This window comes from Vanellus vanellus (genome assembly GCF_965231255.1).
Source record: "Vanellus vanellus genome assembly, chromosome: 8".
Lineage (NCBI taxonomy): Eukaryota > Metazoa > Chordata > Aves > Charadriiformes > Charadriidae > Vanellus > Vanellus vanellus.
In genome coordinates this window covers 23,642,351-23,666,632 of record NC_138913.1, presented here as the reverse complement: position 1 = coordinate 23,666,632, position 24,282 = coordinate 23,642,351, and the positions used below count along the sequence as shown (strand labels likewise).

Genomic DNA, 24,282 nt, shown 5'->3' with positions numbered 1-24,282 from the left:
ATGGCTGGAAAAGACCTTTAAGATCATCAAGTCCAACTGTTATCTAACGCTACCAGGTCCGCTTCTAAACCATGTTCCTGAGTATCATATCTAGACAGCTTTTAAATACATCAAAGGATGGCAATTCAGCCACTTGCCTGTGCAGCCTGTTCCAGTCTTTGACAACCCTTTCAGTGTAGAAGTTTTTCCTAATGTCTAACCTAAACCTCCCCTGGCACAACTTGATGCCATTTCCTCTTGTCCTATGGGTTGTCCTATCAGTTGTCTCACCTGTTTATCACATAGGGATGCTTAAGTCTTCCTGTATAATATTTTATTTGTATTTTCCGACGTAAAGTAAAAACCAAAACTTTACAAAATCGCATTAGATGTCCATTACAGCACATCTGGTGCTACACTCACAATATATATAGTATGGTTGAATTACCCTAGTTCAGAAAGTTTATCATCCCTGCTGTACTAAGTTTATGTTTTACAATGACTGTTCCTGAACCTCCATTTCTTCATGTTAGATCAGGCTGCTAGCTTTTCTAAACAGGCTTAATAATGATGCATATTTTAAAACTGTCTCAGATTAGTGGAGAACAGTGGCATTTGTTGTCATTTTCATAATGAATGTCTAAAATTTCTCACTGTCTTAGCGCTGGGTTCCCAAAGAAGGCAAAAGCAATGCTATGCAAAGGGGTTGCAGCAGAATAAGTAAAGGTATCTTCCCACTTTAGAACACCTCAGCTTCTGCCATAGCAACCTCCCCATTGATGATGTCCCTGAAAATAGCTAATAACAATTGTTACAGGAGACACCTGTAATACCGTGTCATGTGCTAAAGGTCCAATCCAACCAGGCACCCTGTGTCATTGTGTCCTTTTGAACATAAAATGAAGTGGTTGTGATAATTGTATATCCAGTGTGTTGATATGACTGAAAATATTACAATTTGGTTAGCAAATTACTATTAATATAACTAGTGATTAAATCAGTGTTGGAAACTGCTAGGCTAATGCTTTGTTACGCACTCAGTCTGCATGAGAATATGAAGACTATGATGGGTTGTAAAAAACATCTGCAAACGATATTGTACAAAGCAATTCTAGTCATATCTTTTGTGTCATGTGTGTACAATTATATACAGTTTCTATCAGTGATCTTACTATTAGTTTCTCAAGAAAAAGACCAAAAAAACCCAATGGGCAAATAGTAGCTAAAGTGTTTAGAAAAGAATTTCCCTTTGGCCATGCTTCTGTAAGTACTGTTTTTCCAGATTATTGATCCATATCTTTACTTATTTTGAGAAATTAGATTTTTGGTTTTGGTGGAATACTTTCAGTGAGGTACCGGTCCATTGGAGCTGATGGTAAATTCTCACTGGCTTCAGTGAAATCAGAATTTAAGTGTAAGCCACTTACTACAGCTCTCAGTCACTTCCCTACAACTATAATTCAGCATCTGAAAACAAGACTTCCTGACTGCCCCTTGCTAAGGCTATGGAAGGGTGACTTCCACTGTGAGAAAAAAATTAGCTTACAAGGTCTTAAGGTCCAGTATCTTGTTTTATAACAAACAGACCTATGTTAGTGTAGTCAAGAATTATGGTACACACACATTTGTAGTGTTTAGTATCTTTAATTGGCATTTCTAAAAATAGTTTTATTTGCGGTTATTTCTTTAAAATGATTTGTTAAAAATATTTTTGCTAAATATACAGTTCTAATGAGATCTTCATTTCTGTGTTTGCTCTTGTCACTGATGATGTTCATTACTAGCATTTGGAGATTTGGTGGTAAATTCTACTGTTCTTCACTTCTGTGTCAGCTGTAGGCTCACTGTACCTTCTTAAAGACCTGCTTGCACTTGACTCCACACACTCTTATTTCCTAGGAAGAAAAAATAATTAAAAAATGCAACTTTTACACAGGACACATGCCTGAATCTGTATGTTGATGACTGGTCATTCAAACCTACAAAACCAGAAATCAGCTGAAAGCCCACTCTAGCAACACAATGGTCATGGCTAGAAAAGGACAGGTAGTTGTGTACAGAAGATTTGATCTAGGTCTATAAATCACAGTACAGCAATGAGTTTTGACTGAACTTGATCATACTGGATGTCTAATGCTGTTGACTGTTCTTTTCTGTTCCATAAGAGCTTTTAAAAAATCCCTACTTACTAGTCATTGGATCACACAGAACTGTGCATAAGCGGGTGCAATGATGTTTATATCTTGGGCGCTGATTTGTGAAGCCTACTGTCATTTATCTAATCTCACTGAAGATGCAGTTTAATCTTCTCCATTACTGAAACTACTTAAGCTAGACCTGAGAAGTGCACACAATACGTGTGGGGATGTGTGGAGGTGTTGACTGATTTTGGTGGAAGAAGAAAAAGGGGTGGAACTTCTTAAGGGACATAAAGACAAAGTTTATGTATGACCTAGCAGAAGGGATGTACTTTCTATTTCAAGATAAGACTTTTAATAGAGCTTTTAGAATATTTTGAGGAATCAGGAGGCACAGTTTCCTGGGAAGTTATGCACATTTTCTTATGGGGGACTTTGATAAAATGACATATTAAAATAAACTTACACTGAGTCAATAACCTTATTGGCATATGTTGCTAGTCCCTAGTAAGAGAAATTGCTTCATGATGAATTGATTAAACTAGCAGACTGATACAGTGATTTTAGTTAGGACCTGTTTTGTTCACTTCTATATAGGTAACCTGGAAGAAGGAGTGTGCAATAAGGGCTAAGAGATCTGCTGACAGTGACAAAAACCTACAGAGCAGAAGCAATCAATACGATAGAAAAGGGCAATAAAACTCAAAAGGAAATGGAGAATGGTCAAATAAGTCACTCACATAAAATAGAATCTAAAGAGGAAAAAGAACTACAAAGTACAGACCATAGAATGAAATGGAGAAAATAGGAGGCGATAAACTACTAAAGGATGTGGTACTACTCTCTACAGAACTGTGGAAAGAATTAAATTAACACTTGGCTCATTGTGTTCAGTAGGATCATAAAGCTATCGGAGTATCAATTTTTTAGAGGTAACTGCCCATTGCATCAAAGGACTCTCAAGAGTACAGGACGTAGTAATCTTAGCTGGTCAAAAATAAGATGCTAAATGGGACTCTTTTATTGTATGTTTAATGGAGAGAGTTACATTAACAAGGATTCAGAGAAATAAAGATGACATCTTTTGAAGTTCATGAAATATAAAAAGTGATAAAATTGAAATACTGGGGACTGTCCTCTAAAATACTTGGTTACTTCCTTTGCATAAAGTAATTTTGGACTGACTGTTGTGTATATGAGAGACAGATTGTGATAAATTGTACAAGTGCCAATGAGTGCATGGGTGCCTGCATGAGCTGGCAGGTATGATACTGAACTCTTCAAAGCCTTCTGAAAAAGCCGCCTCAGATTAGTCAGTTTACCTCGCGGTACATAAAGTGGCACTAGACACGTATGTCTGAACAACTGAATCTGAATTTATGACGTCTAAAATCAAACTCTTGACAGGGTCAAGTATAGAAAGTGGTTTGGCCTGGAGGTCCATGGCCAGGTTGTACGGCTAGAGCATGAATCAGAGCAAGGATAGCAGAAATCAGGGCTAAAGAAATTGGTGTTGGGGACAGGAAATAGGAAGATATATTGATTGCAGTGCTGGCAAGGGACAGAAACCGGGATGCCAATACAGAGAAATCCAAGAGCAACTAGTACTATTGCTCCATATATGTGCAGATGAGTGCGCATATGCGTATGATTGAGTGCAGCAATGTGTAATTTGAACTTCTAGGCCAGACATTATATGGCTAATTGCATCCTGTCCACCAGTAGAGAAAGGAAAGGGCTGATGCTTGATCTCATCGCACCAACTGTTGTGAACCTGAGAGGTAGCGTGGAAATACTGTAGTGCATTTGTGTATAGCTAGAGAAAATATGTATATACAGGAAATTCTGGAGTCTCCTTTTTATTGCTTCCCACCTACTTTCAGTGAGCCCATGACCTCAGCTATAAAATGATCACTTACACAGTAAGTTTTTCCCTACCTGCGTTATATCAAGTGTGTAGTCCATATGGTAAGATCTGTCATATATATTCCTTTCCCAAACTGGTTTCTGGGACTTCCAGTACTTCCTGAAACTTGTGTTTAGTAATAAGGGGTTTGGAGTACTTTTGCAAAGATTTCATAACTTTTCTACTGATTTGAATATTTAGAGAACATCCATTTAGACAAACAGTGAATGGAAATGGAGGTTGGATTTTATTATCTCAGCAGGAAGACTGCCTTTTACCCACATTGATGAGAGAGTGAGGATGCTACAAAGAGCTATGTGAGAAAAGAACAGGCATCTTCTTTCAGGTTCTGTTAAGTGAGAAAGATAAAAATGATGATCCGAAAGAACATGACATTTCAAAAACAATTGCTGTTTTAGGTCTCTAGGCTATTATGCAGTCTGGCCTGTAATTATTTTAAAAGAACAATGGTGTATTTTCCCCTTATGGCTTGTTGTTGAATGCATAATTTCACCAGCTTCCATACTGTGTATTTCACAGACTGTATGAAGGACATCCTGTTAAAAGTCTTCCTCAGTGTAAACATTTCAAACTGGTATGTCTGGACAGAGAGTTAACACAGAAAGAGTACTGCTTTGAAATCAGGCAGTCTTTGTAGGGGAAATAAAAGAATAATGGCTCCAAATGAAAATGTTGCTTTATAAACAAGTCAAATACCGCACCAATACAGAATTATGTCAAAGTAAGCCAAGATAACATACCACACAGCCTGCTGAATTACATCTAACCATTTTAATTGAGTGGCATTTAAAACCTGTTACATGATCTTACCAGGTGCATTTCATCTCCTTCAATCCACTGGGTCCAACCACGACCTTCTTTTTCTCCATTCTGTACACAAAGAAGCTTATCTCCATCCCAAGATACGGTGGTCTAACAAAATAGGTATGTGCAGTGTTACTGTAGTATTCTCTGATATTATGATTAGTTTCCTTAAACCAAAACTTCTCTTCAATATAATAAATGATTAATGTGTCTCATAAGAAGAATAATTGTAGAGTGTTGTAACAGTTAGGATAATTGCAAAAGAGATGAGCCTAAATAGAAAGCTGCTGCACAAGTGCCTCCCAAAACCTGGAAGGATCAGATAAAGCTGTTTAAATGCAAGAAAAAAAATCATAAAATTCATTGTGCAACAGCACACTCCTCTCTCGCTGCTGACAGATACAGCAGCAGAAGGGATGTGAAGCCTAACACTGTATTTGCAAAAGGAGCTGAAAACTTGAAATTCAGTTTGTTCTTCTCCACCATAAGAAGAATTCCTCAGCTGCTCTACCTGTAAAAAGTACCCACCTACGGGCAGCTGTGGGTGACAAGGCTTTTAAATCCTAAACTGTTTTTTTCCCCATGTCTTAATCTGCTCTCTGGCATCGAGTAGAATGGTTTGGAATTATCAGCAAATTGGTAACTTTGCCAGCAACCTGATTTGTGTAACTGTAGCTGGAGAACTACTTGAGCCAGGACTGGCAGAATAAGAGTGAGAGTAAGGTGTTGCAGGATTCAACTTTTGTGAATAATGGTGCCATCTTGAGTAGTTCAATAGAACTTGATTCATAAAACTACTTAAATGTATAAGGGTGCATCCTACAGCTTGTTACTCTGGTTAGTCTTTACTGACAACTTGCCTTTCACATCTCCCTAAGATAAAGAGAAGCAATCCTCTGTAAAATAGTTAAAGAGGGAAGGGGAAGAGCAGTGACAATTTGGGCTTCATGAGGATAGTTTAACATCAACATTAGCACATGACTTTTATACCAGCTTGTTTGAAGTGAATCTGAGGACTAAATATGGAATTACTGTCTACGTTGTAAAAGTTTTCAGCCACTGCCTGTATGAGTAGTCAAATATGGAGACAAGATGAATTCTGATCTATCGTTAAAATAAAACTTACTGTGTCCATCCTGTGTAGTTTCCAAGAAAAGTAGTCAGCCTACATTTGTCATTCTAGCAACTAAAACCAGTTCAACATTCAAGAACTACACATTCAAGAACACTACTTGTATATGTCACAAACAATTAATTCATAAATGATAACCATGATAGCCACTATCTTCAAATGAGTACAGCCAGCAGTCTCCACCCCTGGGAAGCTTTAGACTAAACAAGCATGGAAAATGAATCACGTAAGAGTGCCAGCATAGATAATCATAGGCAAGGCATTGTTATGGATCCCATATAGTCTGTTTGCACCATATGGGGTCTCTGAAAGATAAACTCATGTGTTCTTGCTAAAAAACTCTCTGATTTGGAAAATACATTCACAAATGCTTCTGTTCACTCTTGCAAAATGACGTATTTAAACCAAATAGTAGGTAACATTTTAAAAAGGCCATATCCTTTTAATGTATAAAATGTTAATGTAGGCAGGAACACCACATTTGGGTAAAGCTGTAGTTAATGTGGTCATCATAGTTCATATCCTCTTCCATATATGTTTTTAATCTGTAGACATCCAGTTTGAGATAGAAGATAACAAATAATACTAGTCAAAGTGAAAAATGTTTAGTTTATAAGTTAACATATTGAAGACTTTCTGATGAGTCTAAAAAATGAATAAATCAGAAAATTAACATTATTTCTATCGATGACTTGTAGATGTGAGGGATACTGTGGAATGAAGCATTTATATATGCAGCTTTGCTTAGTAACAACTTATTTTGATCCATTGAGTATTAGCTCAGCATAGTTTAATCAGACTAGCTTAATAGTTAAAGTGGGTTTGTATGTGAATTCAAAGGCAATATACCATGATAAAATAAGATTTAACTTTATTAGTACTATTAATATTCGAAGTCAGTCGTGGAAGTTATTAGTCTTGATAATATTCACTACCATAATACATTTGGGGCCAACTGAGAAATGTTTGTAGCAGTGCAAGCAAATGTTAATTTTTTCAGCCACCAAGGGTTATTGAAATTATTTCATCTCACAGAACAACACACTTTTTTCTCTGGATTTCTTGTTTTTCCAGTCAAGATTAGACATTGCTTTAGGCAGTTTGGTGATAACCATGAAGAGTATAATACCACAGACCGTTAACCAAGCTTTTTTATCAGCCAATATTCTCAGTTATCATCCTCTGCCTTCCCTTTGAGAAATATAAGCGGATATGAGTAAACCATACCATTTCTGATTTTTGTATGTGGCTATTTTGCTATGAGGGTTATAAAGGACAGATTATATTGCAGGAGAACATAATGTCCTCTTCTTTGTTAGCAGGAACAACCACTTTATGACAGTACGGTTAATCAGCGATATTTTTATCTTTTCTTTCTTTAGGTCAAACTGTAATATCTCATATAATAAAAGACACAACTCATACAGCAGATAGAAACTTCTCTTTTAACTCAGACTGAAATAAGGTCTTCCATTCTGAAGATCTCTGTTGAGACGCACATTGACTATTGGTTGAGGCTGGAGTTACTATGGCTGTTATATATGCACTGGCTGCTGCCAGAAGTCCACCCTTTACCAACAGCTAAGATACAGCAATGCTTGCCTTAGAACACTTCCAAATATTTGAGTCACAACACAATAGTAATATTCCAAAAATACCACCGTAGGGCAAATGTTGGTAAATGTCATCTCTTTTGTTGTATATATTTTTAAAGATTGGATCAGGATATCACCGTTGTGTAATTAGGAGTTAAGCACTTGAATAGACTAGTAAGGCAGTTCTGTACGAGCCTGTAGTTGCTTTGTTTTCCTCTCCTGGCACACAGTTACTATCAAGATAAAGAAATGCTTTACCTTTTCTGTAAAGCAACTTTTCTTAGAAAAGTAGGCTTTTATAATTAACCTTGTTTGCCACCATTTTGATAATAGCATTACCTAAGGTTTTGCCTGATTACAGAGACTGAGCTACTGCCTCCTATCTGGAATGACTGAAAGACTTTGCCAGGGTTTGGTGAGCACAGCATCCCTGGGCAGACAGTTCCTATTCTCCATCTTCCTGCAAAAGCAAGAGGAAGAGAAGTAGACAAACTTTAAGGACACTGGAAATCTGCAGTTTCCTGATGGTAACAAACCCGAGATGATAATGGAGTATTTCTCTAAAACTGAAGGCTCCTGCCTTCTTGAGCATCTTCTACTACTTGTATGATAACTGGATGAATGGAAGAATTCATTTATTCCTTTCAAATTGCTAGTACGTAACCTAGTTTGTCATAAGCAAGCTTAAGTTTTGATTACTTACTACTTGATCATACTTCTAACCATCAATATTTCACACCTTTTGGATTATACACTCTTTGCTCTTGAGGTGTAATAATAGAGAATGGAGCTCCTCTGGGAGGTGAAGAAGCCTTTGAAGCCAGAGAAGACAAAAATGTCCAAATTTTCTTTAGTTTTATGACATGATTTCTGTAGTCTTATACTATTTTTGTGTACTTAGATATTCTCCTTATATTACTTGGCCATTCACATACTTTTGTTAGTGATTTAATTTCTTTGCATTATGAAGATTTAAATACATGTGCATAGCAACACCATCTTCCTGAAAATTAAAATGAGAAGAAATGATAATTAAAGTATTCTCGTTACTGTTTTCAGTTATGAAGCAAGGTAGATTTATTAAATGAAATATTTAGTAAAACCAAAACAAACCTATTCATTATGAATTTGCATTTTCTCTAGTAGCAGCAACAGTAGTGAAGTCTTGCAGAATTACAAGAGATATTACTTCCAGGTTCTAGTGGCAAGTCATATTGACCCACAGCCAGAGATACTGACTTTTGTAATTTCCTGAAGTATTCATCAAACAAACTATTATATCAGAGAACTTTGCATTTCCCAGTGAGGTCTAAGTGCACAAACATTTGTCTGTACAATGTTTCTCATTCCCATGTTGGCTATTCCTAATCTGTTTGCTTGTGTCATGTGCTCTGCAGTTGAAGATACATAATGCATTTTACAGGTGAATGAAAGAAAATAACATTTTTTTAAAAAGTAGTCCATGAACATTTTTTGTTAACGCTACATAGATTTTCAACACGTTGCATTTACAAATGTGAATTGCAGCTACCACCTTTCATCAAAAATATATTATTGATTTCCCATCTGGAGGAGAAACACAGCAGTACTAGTTCTATTTTTCTTCCACTTCCCTTCAGAGAGTTGTCTCTGTATCATGATGCAGCAAATGACTGCAATACTCTAAAACTTCATGACACACTCCCTGCTCCATCTCAAACCAGTAATTTTCTTCTTAGGAGAATGACCAGTCATTTCACAACTGTAATTGTTTAACACTACTTAAATCATAATGGCAAGTAGTTGTTTAGGTCAGATGACACACTCAAGCGGTGTCCTGTATTGTGTTTTCAAATAACACCAAAGAAAATATCCTAGAATTTTTGGTCAAACATGCAATATATCCAACAAGATATTTAATATCTTCTCAAGATAAAGCATTTTCATCTGTACTAGGTAGCAAAGTGATATAAAAACCTCTGGTAAGCAGTCTGCAAGTGAAATTTTTGTCAAATGAAGTGCTGATGGAATAAAATAATGTTGATATCACAGACAAAATCACTGTCACTGTGAAGGGGCATTCTGTAATGTAGTCACTACCTATGACCTTCTGGGTAGGAGGCATGCTGCACACTGCTAACAGGGCTACAACCATGTTCAGGGTTTGTCATCCCTCCATCCTGTAACTCCTTTTATCTCATCAAATATGCATCTGGCAGGTTGGTGACAGACAGATAAACTACTGAGGAAACAACATCAAATCCAACAAAAAAATTAGTGGTAGGATTCCTGGAGTTTATCTCAAGATACTGCTGCTGGACAAAGTCTATGCATACTTCGCTATCCTGTCGCTAGGTCAAATTCCTTCCTTTACTAACTTCAGCTCAACCCTGTAGAAGCACTTATAAATCTAACCTCCCATTTCTTCATTCCCGTTTTTAGCCACGCAGCAACAAAACTCCCAAAGTTAACTCATAGGAAATGGTTGGTAGTACAATACAACTTAGCTGCATGTTGGGCTGGCAGATGTGATGCCTCATAATAGGTATCTATCGCTACAGGACTCTGAAATGTGTTCACGCCATTACAAACTTGCTCAGATTGTTATTGAAAGAGAAGCTGGTTATAATGTGGGCGTTCTGTACCTGACTGATGAAGTTCACTGTAGTGAAAAGATGAGACACTTCTAGAAGCAGTATTTTGCTTCTATGATTGTCAGCATCTCCATTGCTAGCAAAGGGGCTTAGCATTGGATTGACAATTTTTAGATCAAAGGGTTAGCTGCTGTCAGAGAGGATCCAATCCTAAACGTTCAAATTCCTTATTTTGAATCCTTATTCATAAAAGCGATGAATGAAAGCAATGACTAGAGACATGTTCCAAGGAGCAGGAGAGTAAATGCGTCAGAGCTCCAGGCTATGCGGGTGACAATATGTGGGAGGAGGAGTATAATCAATATTTTGGATAGTGCATACTGTTTTATTTCTTAGGAATGGTGGATTTCTTTTTCTTACTGAAATAAAAATGTATACAAATAATACAAAAATAGGAAGACTTGTGTATATCCTATGCCAGAAAAAAAAGTACAAAACAGCACACCCAATTCACTTTGTGCAAGGATCAGAATTGATTCTAAGACACTTACTGTTTAAATAAATGTGTATAAGTGATTTATCCTCTGTAATTTTAGCAAGATGCAATTGTCCCATAACACTAATGGTTTGTCATTCAAAATTGGATTTGGTAAGTCTGGTTCTCAGGTCTTCAGCTTATTCTTTCTGATTGCACTTTCTGCATTCATAACTCTCTGAGCTTTTTAGGATTCACAACAAGCTGAAATGCTCAGCCCATCCAAAACCACTTCCCCTACAAAGCTTCAGTATGTTGGCAGCAGTTTTGTGAATAACTAGCTCAAAGCTTCTGATCAGGCTCAGGTTTTAGACATGAATCCAGCACTGCAAAATTTGAAGTTAATGACATCTTAAATTATATGGCAAAAGATTCTAGAGAGCTCATTTGATATCACTGTGCAAATGTGCTGAGCATATCACAGATAATAAGCAGTAATGCCAAAAGGGCATGCAGTGTGAAACAAGGCAGAAAAAAGGAAACAGCTCCTCTTTATTGAGGCACAGAGACTGAATGAACCAGAGTTTCAGAGAGCCTGAGACAGATCCAAGAGTCAACTTCTGTTTTCTGGAGCCTCAGAGGGGTTGACTGGAGGACTGTTCTTCCTCACTTGTGAACAGCAGTTTGTAAAGTGTCAAAAGTATAAACAGAAAACTACATGAAGACTACCTCCTTTAAATTAAAACCCCTCAAAGTCAGAGATTATTCCAATGAGGAGCTGGGGAATTTACAGTACTGCAGAGAGAGAGGACACTAGATTTGAGATAAGACTAGTATATACATACAGGCAATGACATAAAAACACCTCCCAGCAAGCGTCATTCTAGAACAATGCTTGTTCCAACAATGTACATGAGAAAATGCTTACAAGCCAAAAAGAAAAGGACAGCATTTGAAGAGGTAAAGAAACAAAATAGTTCAATCGGAGAGATCAAGTAAAGACATATTGCTGATCTTGCATCTTACTAGACAAGCACAATTTATTTTGAATCTTCTCACCCTGTGGGGGATCCCTACTGAAATTCCAAGTATTGGAAAGTTGTTTGTTGGTTGTTCATTTTCTGGCAGCAAAGTCTTCATTCCAATACCTACTCTAAACTAGATTAACAGCTGGGAATTCCATCTGTGGAACAGAGGAGCCCAGCCTAAATAGTTAAATAAGCTTCATGAGCCATGTGATTTTGTAACAGGGCTTTATTCTGACCTCGCAGCAGTGTAAATCAAATTATGCCCAGAACAACTAAACTTCAATGTGTTTTTCCTGAATACAAACTAGAAAGGAATGAGTCTCACATTAGGCATGTTTGTTATTTAAAACAGAGTCGTGATCAGTTTCAAACAACTTACCTCATTTTGCTAGGATAGGGCACATGGAACTAAGCACCAGTTCATGTCACGAAAAGATTGGTCAGGTGCCTATGGACAATCCTTATGTGGCTGTCTTAAATGTTAAATGCCTATATAGTTTCAGGAGGATACTTCATATGGCAAGATGTATGACAGACCTGACGAGTGAATTCTCCAGCTCCCAAATCCCCCTTACCACCCCAGCAAGTCTTAGCTATGACTAAAAGTTGTATTAGTTCAAATAATGGAATCCTAAACACCCATTTGATAACTTAACCATGGTTATAGTCTGCTTGTATTCTGTTTTGGTTAACTAAATGGTTGATTTGTACGATTTCCCACCTCCATTTTCAAATTCTTGCAGTTTTGTCTGTTTACCAGTCCCCAGTCACTGTAATTTCCTTTCCTGCTTCAATGTAAGAAGAAAAATACTATGCCAAAGAGCACAAGGCTCTGAGTTACTGAAGTATCCTTCACTTGCTTCGCCAAATATTCAATTCGAATGCAACTAATGCTGTTTTCAGTTATCCAAGAAATTCTGCTGTTCTTTAATTAGAACACAGAAACTTCTTTTGTCCTTAATCTCTGTCAAAAGATTCATTCTGGATAGCGTAAGCTAAAGCAATTCAGTCTCATTCAAATGCTTGAACAGCAGAGAAAAAACATAATGCAAAAACTTTCTCTGACTTTAGCAGCAAAATTATTAGAAAAGTAAAAATTTTAGGGAAGTAATTCTCAATCTGCTTGGATTCATTGGGTGCAAAGACTTGGAACACAAAACTTCAGACTAAGATTTTTCAGTTAACTTTTTTATAAACTTTTGACTGATGTACTAAGCAAATTCACTGTGAATGTACATAGGGCTAACTTTTCTGCTTAGTGTCAGATCCTGCCCCATTCTTATGTTTACTGGTAAATATTTCACATTGCAGATGTTTCCTCAGCTTTTGCATCAGGAAGGCAAAATTATCTGGTGATGAATGAGACATACTTTCAGAGATGTTTTTTCGTTAATTGTTGTTTCAATAAGGTCTTGCTTTTCTGCACGGTAGTTTTTTTCCACAGTAAAGTTTATGTGCATGAAACAAGGTTTTACACTTGGTGCAATACCTGAGACACTCACCAAATTAATCACAACTACAGATTATAGAATTTATCTTTAAAATTGAGGAATTTCATGATGAGACTGGAATTTCACTGAGAATGAAGATAGCATGATCAAACACTCAAGTTTGGGAAAGACCTAAGCCATAGCTATCCATTTGACTTTAAATTTCTGTCTTTGTGCACTGTCTGTTACCAATTAAAACCGTGAACAAACTCTTCAAAGTAGTAGAAACTTTATCACATGGTCCGATTCAAACTTCACACCATAGAGAAATAATGTAATACAACATTAATGTTCTAAAATTCTTTCTACACCATCTTACGTGCACCTTGTAACATTTGCAAAGAATAAAATATGCTTCTGAATACAGAAACTTTCATTTTACCTCTGTAGTTCAAACTGCCAAGTTTTCAACAACCCTAAATACAACAACCCTATGATTAAACTTGTGGAAACCCATTTTTCACAAAATTGACAAACAGAGACACTCCTATTTAACTTTTATCTAGGAGATAAAATCTCTGGGGAAAAGCTCCAGGAGAAGCACAATACCATTACAGAGCTAAGTGAATGCAGATGTCTGCATTCCTTAAGAGATGAGGTTGTACTGCAGCGTGCTCCATACGTGGTTTCAGTAATGCTTAGAATGCATTGAGTATCAACTGTCTTCTTGGAAGTACCTTGCACTATGATTAGTGATGTCTCCTGTGTCCATACATCAGTGTGGTCAACTTTCCTAATCTTTGGTTTTACAGAACAGAGAAATTGCATCTTTAACTAAACTAGAAGGGCTTTTGAGTTTCTTGAGATTCCAAAGTAGCAAATTTTCACTTCTCAACAGAAAAAAAATCTTAAAGGAATGGATGCTGTTACCTATATTTCTTAAGACAACAGAATCACCTAAAACCATGTTGCATACAAGGAAGCGATAGTTAAAGGTCAAAAAAAGGACAAACTGAAACTGCTAAGGTTTATTCAGCATAATTAACTCACTGTTCCAGAAAGTTCAGACAGGCTTCCAGGAGCGACCAACTATAAAAATGAAAAAATCCTAACTGAAATGAAGGATGGGGGCCTATACTATCACAGGAGTATCAATTCCTACTGTCAAACCTTCAATTTGCTTCTAAAATAAGTACCAGCAAAACTTTTTAGCTTTTACTCATCACAGACAGTATCGATTTGAAATTATTGTAGTTACACTCTACCCTGACTGACTCAAAGATGTGTTTTACAACTGAAAGGTGAACACAATTTTAGTGAATTATACACAAGATCTAACCTGTTCACCGTGCTAATATTATTTTTACTGGTATGTTAACACTAGCTAGATGATATATTCTTCATTAAAAGAAAAAATGATGTATACCTATTGGATGATTTTTTTTCTAAGGTTATTTCTTCTAGCTTCCTGATGATTGCTCTGCTATATAGATTAATGTTTAATGTGTAATTTTTCTTATCCGTGTTACTTTGTACTTCTCATACATAGAGTTCCTTGGATAAAACTTGCCCAGTGGGCTGCTCAGTCCACAATACAAATAACGATAATTGATTCACAATCTCTCCCATTACATAGGTTGACTATTAATGATTAAGCCATTTATGGTATGCAGTTTTACAAGCTACAGGTGAGAAAAGGAAACGCCAAGAATGATATTCAACCTTTGCTTCTACGGTGGTTTTCTTCATAGCACCACTCAGGGAGTGGTCCACCTCCATGACCCCTCTCTCACAAGACGCTTTCTGGACTGTCGGAGTTATTTTGTTGCTTAACAACTGCAAGTTTTGCCTGACATTATGGTTATCAGATTTGGGCTGAAGTGGCTTCAGAAAGACAGCTTCTTATACTGTTTTGCATTTGAGAAAACTGAGGTTGCATGTATAAAAGAAATCTTTAATAAGAAAATTGAACTTTAAAGTATGATACATTGCTACAAGGCAAATAGAGAACCAGTGACCTTAACTGTGCAGCTGCAGCTGGTATCTGTTGGTGGAGGCCATAAAGGGACATAGAAAGTTTTTCTGGAGTTACGTGCCTAAGTCATTCTTAACAAAACAGTCAGGGTTAGTGACTACCCCTTGGGTATTTTTTGAAAAGGCAGGAAGATGCTCGTACCTTCTGCTTCCAAGGCTGAGTAAACATCTTGCATTAAACAGTCAATAGATAAAATGTTTAAGCAACCCTTGGAAGTAGGGTGAACAAGGTTCCACTCCAGATCATATAGCTGTTGTAGTGGCTAGAATAATCTTTCTCTGATTTCTTCTTTCTGGTTCAACATTTTGAATTCTTCCCCATCGCAAAATTTAGCAAAGTAGGGTAGAGAATTTTGGCCTGTTACAAATAATGAAATAGTTACAGTATTTGTCAGGAAATTAAAAATTGTGTGTTAAATCTATTCAGCATTTCAAAAGCAGGACTAGGCGAGGGCCACACTTCCGTTTTCTGAATTTGATTTTTCAGCACAGTGGTGATCTGACACATTTTGTAAGAACTCATTGCAGATATATGTTAGACAGCCTCACAGCACAACTACTTCTTTCTGCCATGTAGAGGATGTTTTAGTCCTCCTTTTAGATGGAATTTAGTGGTATTAAAGTACAGATAATGTTTAGATGGAGACAGTTCTGTAAACACACAAACCAGTACTTCACTGATGCAAACACTGAAGACTTCAGACATTTTTAGCGCTTGAGCAGATGTTTTGAACATTGCTATCTTTGATAGTAATTTAGCCACCTAAATCTAAGTCTTCCTTTGGGCTTGTAACTGTTCAGTGGATCTGGACCTCATTATCATGACTAAGAGCCTTCCAGCAGTCAAAAATGCGTTACGACATTGGGGCACTTTCCTATACTCAAATAGACATTGCTTTTCCCTTCTGCGAATTCTGTATTCTGCACTGTATCATGCTTCCACCCTCTGTAACGAGGAATACAGAAGGATTAGTTGAGGTACTCGCTAGCTAGCCATTCCTTTTTACTGATCTTCATGATCCTTCCCTTTCCTGCCGTCACTTTTCTGCCATCACCAGACCAAAAGCAAATTTGCATATCCTAGCGTTAGAGAATAGCATTGGTTTTAAATGGCACTATCTAAGAATGGAAAGCTATTAACTCTTTTTTTTATGTGATTTTTACTTTATAGTCCCTCTTGAGATAATTTTCTTTTGCGTATCAACTTCTTCACTGTAGGATATTGCAGGTGTCAGGCTTTCAAACTAACAGGAAAGAACTCGGTATTCTCAATTTTTCCCCCTGTTAATTGGTATTTATCAGTCATAAGTTAGAAAATATTGTCTCTCTAGCAAGCAAAGAGAACTCATAAGGCAGAGTCCTCAGTCTTCACTTATTGATTGCAATAAGATTTGTTCTAGTAGGCTAATTAACGCATCTGCTCTAATAAATCCACCTGGGAACGAAGGAGCACAGGAACAAGAACAAGAAAGAAAAGCTGCAACTTCTAAGAACTTGGCCATTCTTACACATGGAGAATAGTGTCCGACCCTGGAATCAGTGGATTTCCTTTTGTGTAAAACATTACTCAGCAAAGAGTTTCTGGAAGTCTGAGCCTAAATGTCTTTTTGACTAACAAATATCCCAGTATAACTGAGTAACGTTTCATTGAAGTTACTATTCATCCATTGATAAAACTGATATAAAAGCATGCTAAAAACTGTGTGCACATCTTGGCAAACTGAGAAGTATAGAAATAATTTTAGGAATAATCACCTAAAACAGTTAAAAGATGTGAAAGGCCTCAGATTATTAATATTCTATTTTTTTCTCTGTTGTTACAGTTCTAATTCTTACCATGCATTTGCGATCATCCACCCCAGCTAAATCCTCCTCAAACTCCTTTCCTACATCAAATTCCATGATGTAGTTTCTAAAAGTGCTTAGCGTTTTAATGATCATGTGATCCCCATTCTGAAGGATTTCTTTGTCAGGTTTTAGCAAGTTTGCTATTTTTCTTACAGCAACATTTACATCTGAAAAAGAAAAGAAAAAGAATTCTTTTAATCCAGAAAAGTCTACCACAAAAAGAAGCTTGTAGCTCTTGGGAGAAATAAAATGAACAAAGATAAATAAATGTCCAGATCTTTCAGGCCAGCTTTCTCATCAGGAAGAAGTCTATAACCTAACTGTTTTAACTCAAATAAGTTCATGTTTTGATCTTCTGATTATGTAAATAATACCACTTGTATTTGACAGTTAATAAGGCCTTCAATATTTCTATAGAAATACTAGCACTTCACATCAAATGCAAACACACAAATAATGTACATTAAGTACATTATTGTGTCTTTATTACACATAAAAATTTTACTCTTTTTCAAATTATGGTCGTTTTTTCAAGTTTGAAATCCGCCACTTACCTCTTCAAGCTACGTAGTTTAATCTCTGTTAATCTAAGCTTCAAGATGGTAAAAAGTAGAAGCTGCTTAAGACAAAACAATTTTGCATAAGGCAATTCTTAAAGTGCATTTCTGAAAAAATATTTCTCACAAAAATGATTTATGATTGTACGAGAAAAAATACAATTCATGTAAAGACTAAGATAGGTTGCATTTATCATTTACTAAAGAAACATGAAGGGGACCTTACCCAGTGCTTTCAGATACTCCTCAAAATTGTCATTGCTGACCATTTTCCAGTAACCATTGAAATCTGCAGGCATCCCTACTTCAGATAATTCTCAAAATCAAAGTCTCAGAACAGTGTGTTGATTCTGCACCACACAGCTCACTGCCTTTCTTTGTGGAAAGTTTGAACTCTAGTTTCTTTTATCTCTTTTTTAGACCATGTAGCTACGCAAGTCCTTCTAATCCGATTATTCTTGAAGTGTTGCCTTTAAATCCTTCCACAAGGCTGAAACTCTGAGATTTCTAATGACAGCAGGATGACTTGATTTAAACAGAATGAAACATTCACCTTCCATATAACTTCTGTAAGGGTACTGATTATCTGGGGATCCATTTTAACCATATTACCCTTCATTCTTCATGCCGCTCAGAAAAAAAACCTTTAAAATAGCTTTAGTTTAGGATATTAGCCAAAGTTATACAAGTACTTATCTTGTGTGTTTTTTGAGGCAAATCTTTCTTCCTTGAATATGTTCCAGCTACTTTAGGCCGCCTTCTTTTCAGAAAATGACCATACAGAGTCTTTCAGTGAAAACAATTTGTGTCTGGCATTACTTTAACTTGTTCTATGAGCTCCGTAATTCTAGAGAACTACCAGTGGAAGCTGTTTGGTCAACTGAGGGCTCAAAAAGGGCCAGTTAGGTGGAAACTTGTATTAAGAAGCAGCAGTTAATTCTGTATATTGATAAATGTTACATCACCACTGAATGCATGCTTTCAGTTAATTTAAGCAACATTGAAACACAGAAGTAGTAGTTTCTAGAGATTCTAAATTCATTGAAGGTGTCTTCTGTCAAAAGTTAGACAGACTTATACGTTGTTTGCCTATTCTGCTGATTCAGAGAATGGATTTTTCTGGCTATTAGGGCTCAAATACTGAGATAGCCTCTTAGGTATTTTGATTTATTTTCCCTTGTGTATTTTCAAATGGTACAGCTGAAGTTCCTCTGGGATATGTTACCTACTCCAGGGCTTTGGCAATTAATTACTCTTATAGAGGACTCTGTATCAGAGAAGCAAAGACCCACTTTAAACCCACTTTAGATCTGCGGATGAGGACTGTCTGTCATTTGTGAATCTGAAGGCTTAAAAGTGACATGAATAGTGCGTGCGTTTTTAAGTGCTTGCATGACAGAGATTTATTTCCATCTCTTGTACAAACTGGCAAAACACAAAATGTTATTCAGGGTCCACAAAAGTCAAAGTTTAGCAGTAATGTATATTAATATATATATTTATATAAAGAAAAGTTATGGTTTATTTTATTTTGCTGCTTCAGAAGGGTAAGGCATCCTCATGCTAAAACTGTCTGTAGGATTACAGAATTACAATTCAGGAAAGTGCTATGTTTGACCCTTAAGTATTACTGGAGATTAATATTTATTAAGATTTATTTATTTTTATTTTATTTTTGTATTTCTTTTATTTTCACAAAGAAGCTGTGCTTTATATATCTTAAGCTATGCAGCTGAGCATCCAGATTTGCTTAAGCACTACCACACACAAAACCACGAATTTAAAACACCACATGAATTCAAAAAAATTTGGACTGATGTTCTTTCCCCTCATTAACAAGAAACAACTTTCTCAAGAACTTTACATGAAAAAATGCCAGGTCTGTCCACTTCACACACTACAGACATCAGTCATTTAGTGGGTTTACTGTTGCGTTATACAATTTAAGAGGCTGAAGCAAGTCACCTTCATTCTTCCGCTCACTCACTTCTGTGTAGATATTATGGTGTGCAATGTAGGATATAACAGAATCTGGTATGAGATATTTTACACTTAATCCTCTGCACAAGGCATAGCGTATCTGTGTTGCACTGATTTCATTCTGAATCCATTCTTTCACCAGAAAGATATTGTGCTGAAATTTAATTAAAAGGTCTGATTCATTGATATACTGAGCAGGATCAGAGCCAGCACGGCTAATACAGACCAAACCAAACTTTTCCAGTATTTCTTTGATGTGTTCCTCCTTCCAGAGATTGGGTGTCTTAAATGTCTGTAGAAAATCAGCCCCACAGAGCAGCTTTAATTCTGGTAAAACTGGAAAGACAAAAGGAAATGAGAGATTTCTGTTCTTGCTTGGTTTTCTAGGAAGTTTATCCTTAAAATTGGTTTGAACTGCATCTTTCTCATCTTTAACTTTTTTTTTTCCTTATTCATTTACCTTTACCCCAGTTTTCTTTCAAAAGGTTGCAATAAAAACGCAGCTTGGATTTTATGTGTCTAGTCACAGTTACTTTATCACCTACTTCACCATCAGTCACAATATATCAAATATTATCTGTACAATGTTAAAGGAGAATTATTCCTCTACTCAAGCAAGCCAAAAAAGGGGAAGAAGCAAATAAAGAAGAAAATTATTTTAGCACAAAGAGTAGACTTGGTTGAACCTGGCTACGACACCCTAGGCTGCCCTGCTCGCTTTGCTGAGGCACTGTGGGACCAAGCCCAGCCAGCGAGGCCCCTGCCTGCCCCCGTGTTCCCGCATATGGCTCCCAGTCCCTTAGGGACCAGCTGCCCTACTGCACCCTGGCACACAGACACAATGTTTGCACGTTGTCACATTAGCCAGAGCACAACCTGGCTGGGTTTCCACCTGGGTTTGTGCACCTGTATCGTCTAAAACATGAAGGACTGTATCTAGTTTAACTACCCTTGCAGGTACAAGAAGCTAGTTAGTTAACCTACTAAGTTTTATTTTATTTTTAGAGAAATTTGAGCGAGCAGAATATTATACAGATAATATTTTGTGTCACGTGGCCGTGGCATTTTCGTTTGAGTACAAAGAGATCTAAAGCCAAATTTGCTTTGGTTTGAATAATGACCAAGAATGATACTTCACTGGTATATTGTTTTTATTTTTCTCTCAATTTCTTATTTGCTACCCACTGCCTGAGCCCCAGTATAGAACTATCTCTTTCCTCAAAGCCTGTTCTACAGGACTCATCATTATATCATCTGAGTATTTTACAAACATTGACTAGGAATTTTCACAGCCTTGCATTCATGTCAAATGGAAAGGGGAAGGATGGAGGTATTGTCTCCATTTTACATTCATCTGTGGTTGTGGACCATTAGCACATCTGTAAGTCTTATACAAACACCTTAAATCAGCAATTCAAAAAATAAGAAACATACTAGTGATGATGCATGAAAAGCATACCTTAAGTGCCTCAGCTTTGCAGAGGTTTAGTATATCCCATTGGTTAACTATAGCAAGCATTTCTTCCCTTCTTACACCTCTCACTACATACCTTCTGATCCCTACAACAAAGGCAGCAGAAGTACCGCACTGCACCTTCCTGTGCGCTGAATGCAGCACTACTACAGAAGGAGGACTGTATGGGACAAGGCCATCTTTTCTCATCTTTCCTTTCACAGACTCTACTCTTCCTTTCCAGTTCCCTGTCCTCAGTTGCACGCTTAGACATGCAGTCCCCTGCCTTCCACAGCCTTGCCTGGGTTTTATGTCACAACTTGCTTTTTACTTAACAGCAACCTCCACAATAAAACAGTACGCTGTCCCAAGCTGTACCAGAGCTAAAATTACACCACAGCTTTTACACTCTTGATGGGTTTTCTCTGAATGTACATGCACTGCAGTCCTAGGTTAATAGAAGCTAAATTAACAGATTGTAGGCTTTACAAAAAGGCTGTCAATTTTACAAATACATCTCTGCATATCCCCACATCATCTGCGCCAATGAGAAAAATGTGTCTTTGGCCTTTCAAGGGCACTTTGCTAAATGATGATCTGCAGCTTCCACTATAGATAATGGTATAAAACCCAAATGGCTTCTGCAATGTCCCATTTTTTTTGATTAGGACAATAGCCTTTACTTCAGGCCATGGTATGTCTGGATCAGGGAAATTTTTGCTTGTTTTTGATTGGTGTAGCTCAATCAATGATGGTGGACAGAAATGAATTGCAATTCTTTGAAGCATCGATCAGGGAAAAAAGAGAGGGTAAGCTAAAGGAGAAATAACTATTAACACAAATGAAGTAGCTGGATTTAAGATCTAATTAAGGGAGACGGCTGTTGGAATATGACAGGGAAAAGCATTCAAGAGGTGGCAACAAAGTTGTTCATGTAAGGCAACTGAGAGATTTGAAGTGCGGGCGATTCAATTAAAAATGAAATTAAGACTATCAACCATCTCTTGTAAGTAGGAGAAGAAATAATGGATGCGAAGCTATATTTGGTGAATCAAGGAGCTCCTGGACACTGAAAAACAGATAAAAAGAACTCTGCAGTCTTGTCGTTTTCATCTTTGTCCTGAATTACTAGCACCAATACACTATTCTAAGTTTATTAAAACTGCAATCATTTGTCTATACCTGTCCTCGGTGAACCTTTTTATTTGCAATATATATTAAAGTGGCCTGATTATTTCATATGGAACAAAATCATGAGGTTCAGCACCATGAAAGAAGTCTTACAGTTTAGTAGGCATATATTTAGTAGAAAAATAGCATATTATGGAATTTTGCCACTACTAAACTCAGCCATCAAGCTGATCTTTGTGAAAGCTTCCATCAGGTAACTGAGCCTTCAAAGTTCACAGAAACCCCCAACTCAACAGATTTCATTGTTGGGAAGATGATGTTTGGTTGGGTTTTTTTGTTTGGTTTTTTTTTTTGTTTGTTTTTTTTTTTGTTTTGTTTTTTTTTTTTTTTTTTTTTTTTGAGGTGGGGAGAAGGGAGGAGGAATTGGGTAACAGTTGCCTGCCGTTAGACAGTTAGTGCTATCTAACATTTATTTAAGAGAAAGAGTAGGATCTCTATTCTGCTCCAGAGTTGTCAGTAGCACTTGATCATTCCCTGTGCCCCATGGCACACCATGCTAGTGACCAAAGGAAGTGGGAAGAAACCATTCTGTTCCTTCTTGGTGGGCCACATGTTTAATATAGCCAAATCCATATCACTGCCCAGTCAAAGCACTGAAGGCAGAAAAAGTAAGTAACAACAGGGTAGTAGCATTACTCTGTTCAAAGTAACAGATTGCTCTTTGCAGATAGCTGCCAGATTGACTAAAGAAAAAAAAAATAAATCCAGCCACTATGTACTAGACAGAGAAATCTATTTCTTGCCTGTCCTCCTTTTCACCCAGTTTTTGCTATGCCTTTTGTTTTTGACTGTAGAGGAATCCTGTAATGATGAGTGGTGAATTCTGAACTAAGAATCTTTATTGGGAAAGAAAGACTAGTTTTAACATTTGTTTTCTTGACAATTTTTACATAAAATGCTATAGAGCCTGAAATAACTACAGAAAATAGCCAAAAGAATTTTTTGTAATGGAAAATTAATATAGTCTTTACTATTTTCACTCTGATTTTCCTTAGTGTGGCAACGTGGAATAATCTGACTTGTCGCTTGCCAACAATCATTAACCTCATCAAACACAAGATTCCACTGCAGTCCAAATGCCTTGAGAATTTTTTTTCCCCTACCATCTATAAAGATACAGCAACTCATCTTTTGGAAACTTTTGTATAACCACAAACAAACGTATTACTCATGTTCAGGAATTGCTGCAATACTACAGGAAAAATGTAATGCATCAAAAATCTAGCAGCATCCTAGCAAGCTGTAGGGCTAGGGAATATGATAAAATAGGAAACCCAAAACTGACAGTTTCCAGAACCTGACATACTTCTAATGTCAACAGAAGCTTTTCTGTCCAGAAACACAGTAAACACCAATGCAGCAGCATCACCAGTGTGGTATCCATGCACTTCGTCCATTGTCTAACACTAGAATTAAGATTCTAAGTAATCCCTATACTTTTTGATATTTTTTATTCATATATTCTATGCTTTGCAAAACCAGCAGGGACACAACATACATCTCTGACACAGCTAAAGAGATGCTTATAAAACCAAGAAAGAACACAGCTCCAAAAAAAAGTCTCCTGTCTATGTGGGAGTTACTACAAAATAACTGCACCAGCAGTCATGCTGGCATTTGGCACAGCTAGTTTTTGGCAGGCAGCTCCAACCCTCAAAACTTACCAGCTACTATGTTCAACTTTTTCATCAATTAGTCTAGTCTGGTAAAGCAGTATTGTTTTTAATGATAAACAAAGAGTCGCGTTTACATTTATAAACTAACCTGAGTGCTGGTTAGAAAGGGAATCCTCTGCAGATTTTTCTATGGGCCGTTTGTTTTTCATGAATTCCTTCCTGGACTGGAGCAATCTGAGTGATTCATTGTAATGGTGCCTGCATTTAAAATAAAGACTTCTGTGTGAGGTAATCCTCTCAGAGATGCACAAAGCGATTACCTGGCACTTTCAGATTCAAGAACAACGTCTGCTTTTATGCACTTTGGATTTGAATACAATTTGTTAAGAATTTAGCATATTCATTCTACCATGAGATTAGTATCAATGTAGTTAACAGTTTGCAGAATTCACAAGCAATCTCCATAATGCCATTCTGGTTTTCAATTCCTTTTTGAAATTCTACCGTTATGGCAATTTTGGT

General features: G+C 36.9%; 2 protein-coding genes across 2 annotated transcripts in view; both read right to left on the bottom strand.

Annotated features, from left to right (window-relative positions):
* Nucleotides 1-1,724: 1,724 nt before the first annotated feature.
* Nucleotides 1,725-17,819, bottom strand: RBP1 (retinol binding protein 1; the record flags this gene model as incomplete). The annotated part of the gene is made up of 4 exons (XM_082487344.1): nt 1,725-1,874; nt 4,855-4,956; nt 16,952-17,130; nt 17,747-17,819. 4 exons carry the CDS (start codon nt 17,817-17,819, stop codon nt 1,821-1,823), a joined length of 408 nt encoding a protein of 135 aa, XP_082343470.1. The 3' UTR covers nt 1,725-1,820.
* Nucleotides 17,820-19,165: 1,346 nt separating this feature from the next.
* Nucleotides 19,166-24,282, bottom strand: part of NMNAT3 (nicotinamide nucleotide adenylyltransferase 3) — a 31,018-nt gene continuing 25,901 nt past the window's right edge. Inside the window, exons 5-6 of the mRNA XM_082487184.1 lie at nt 23,909-24,018; nt 19,166-19,836 (exon numbers count right to left, since the gene is read on the bottom strand). Of these exons, the coding sequence (XP_082343310.1) occupies nt 19,427-19,836; nt 23,909-24,018 (520 nt within the window). The 3' untranslated portion in view covers nt 19,166-19,426. The remainder of the gene's footprint in view (nt 19,837-23,908; nt 24,019-24,282) is intronic.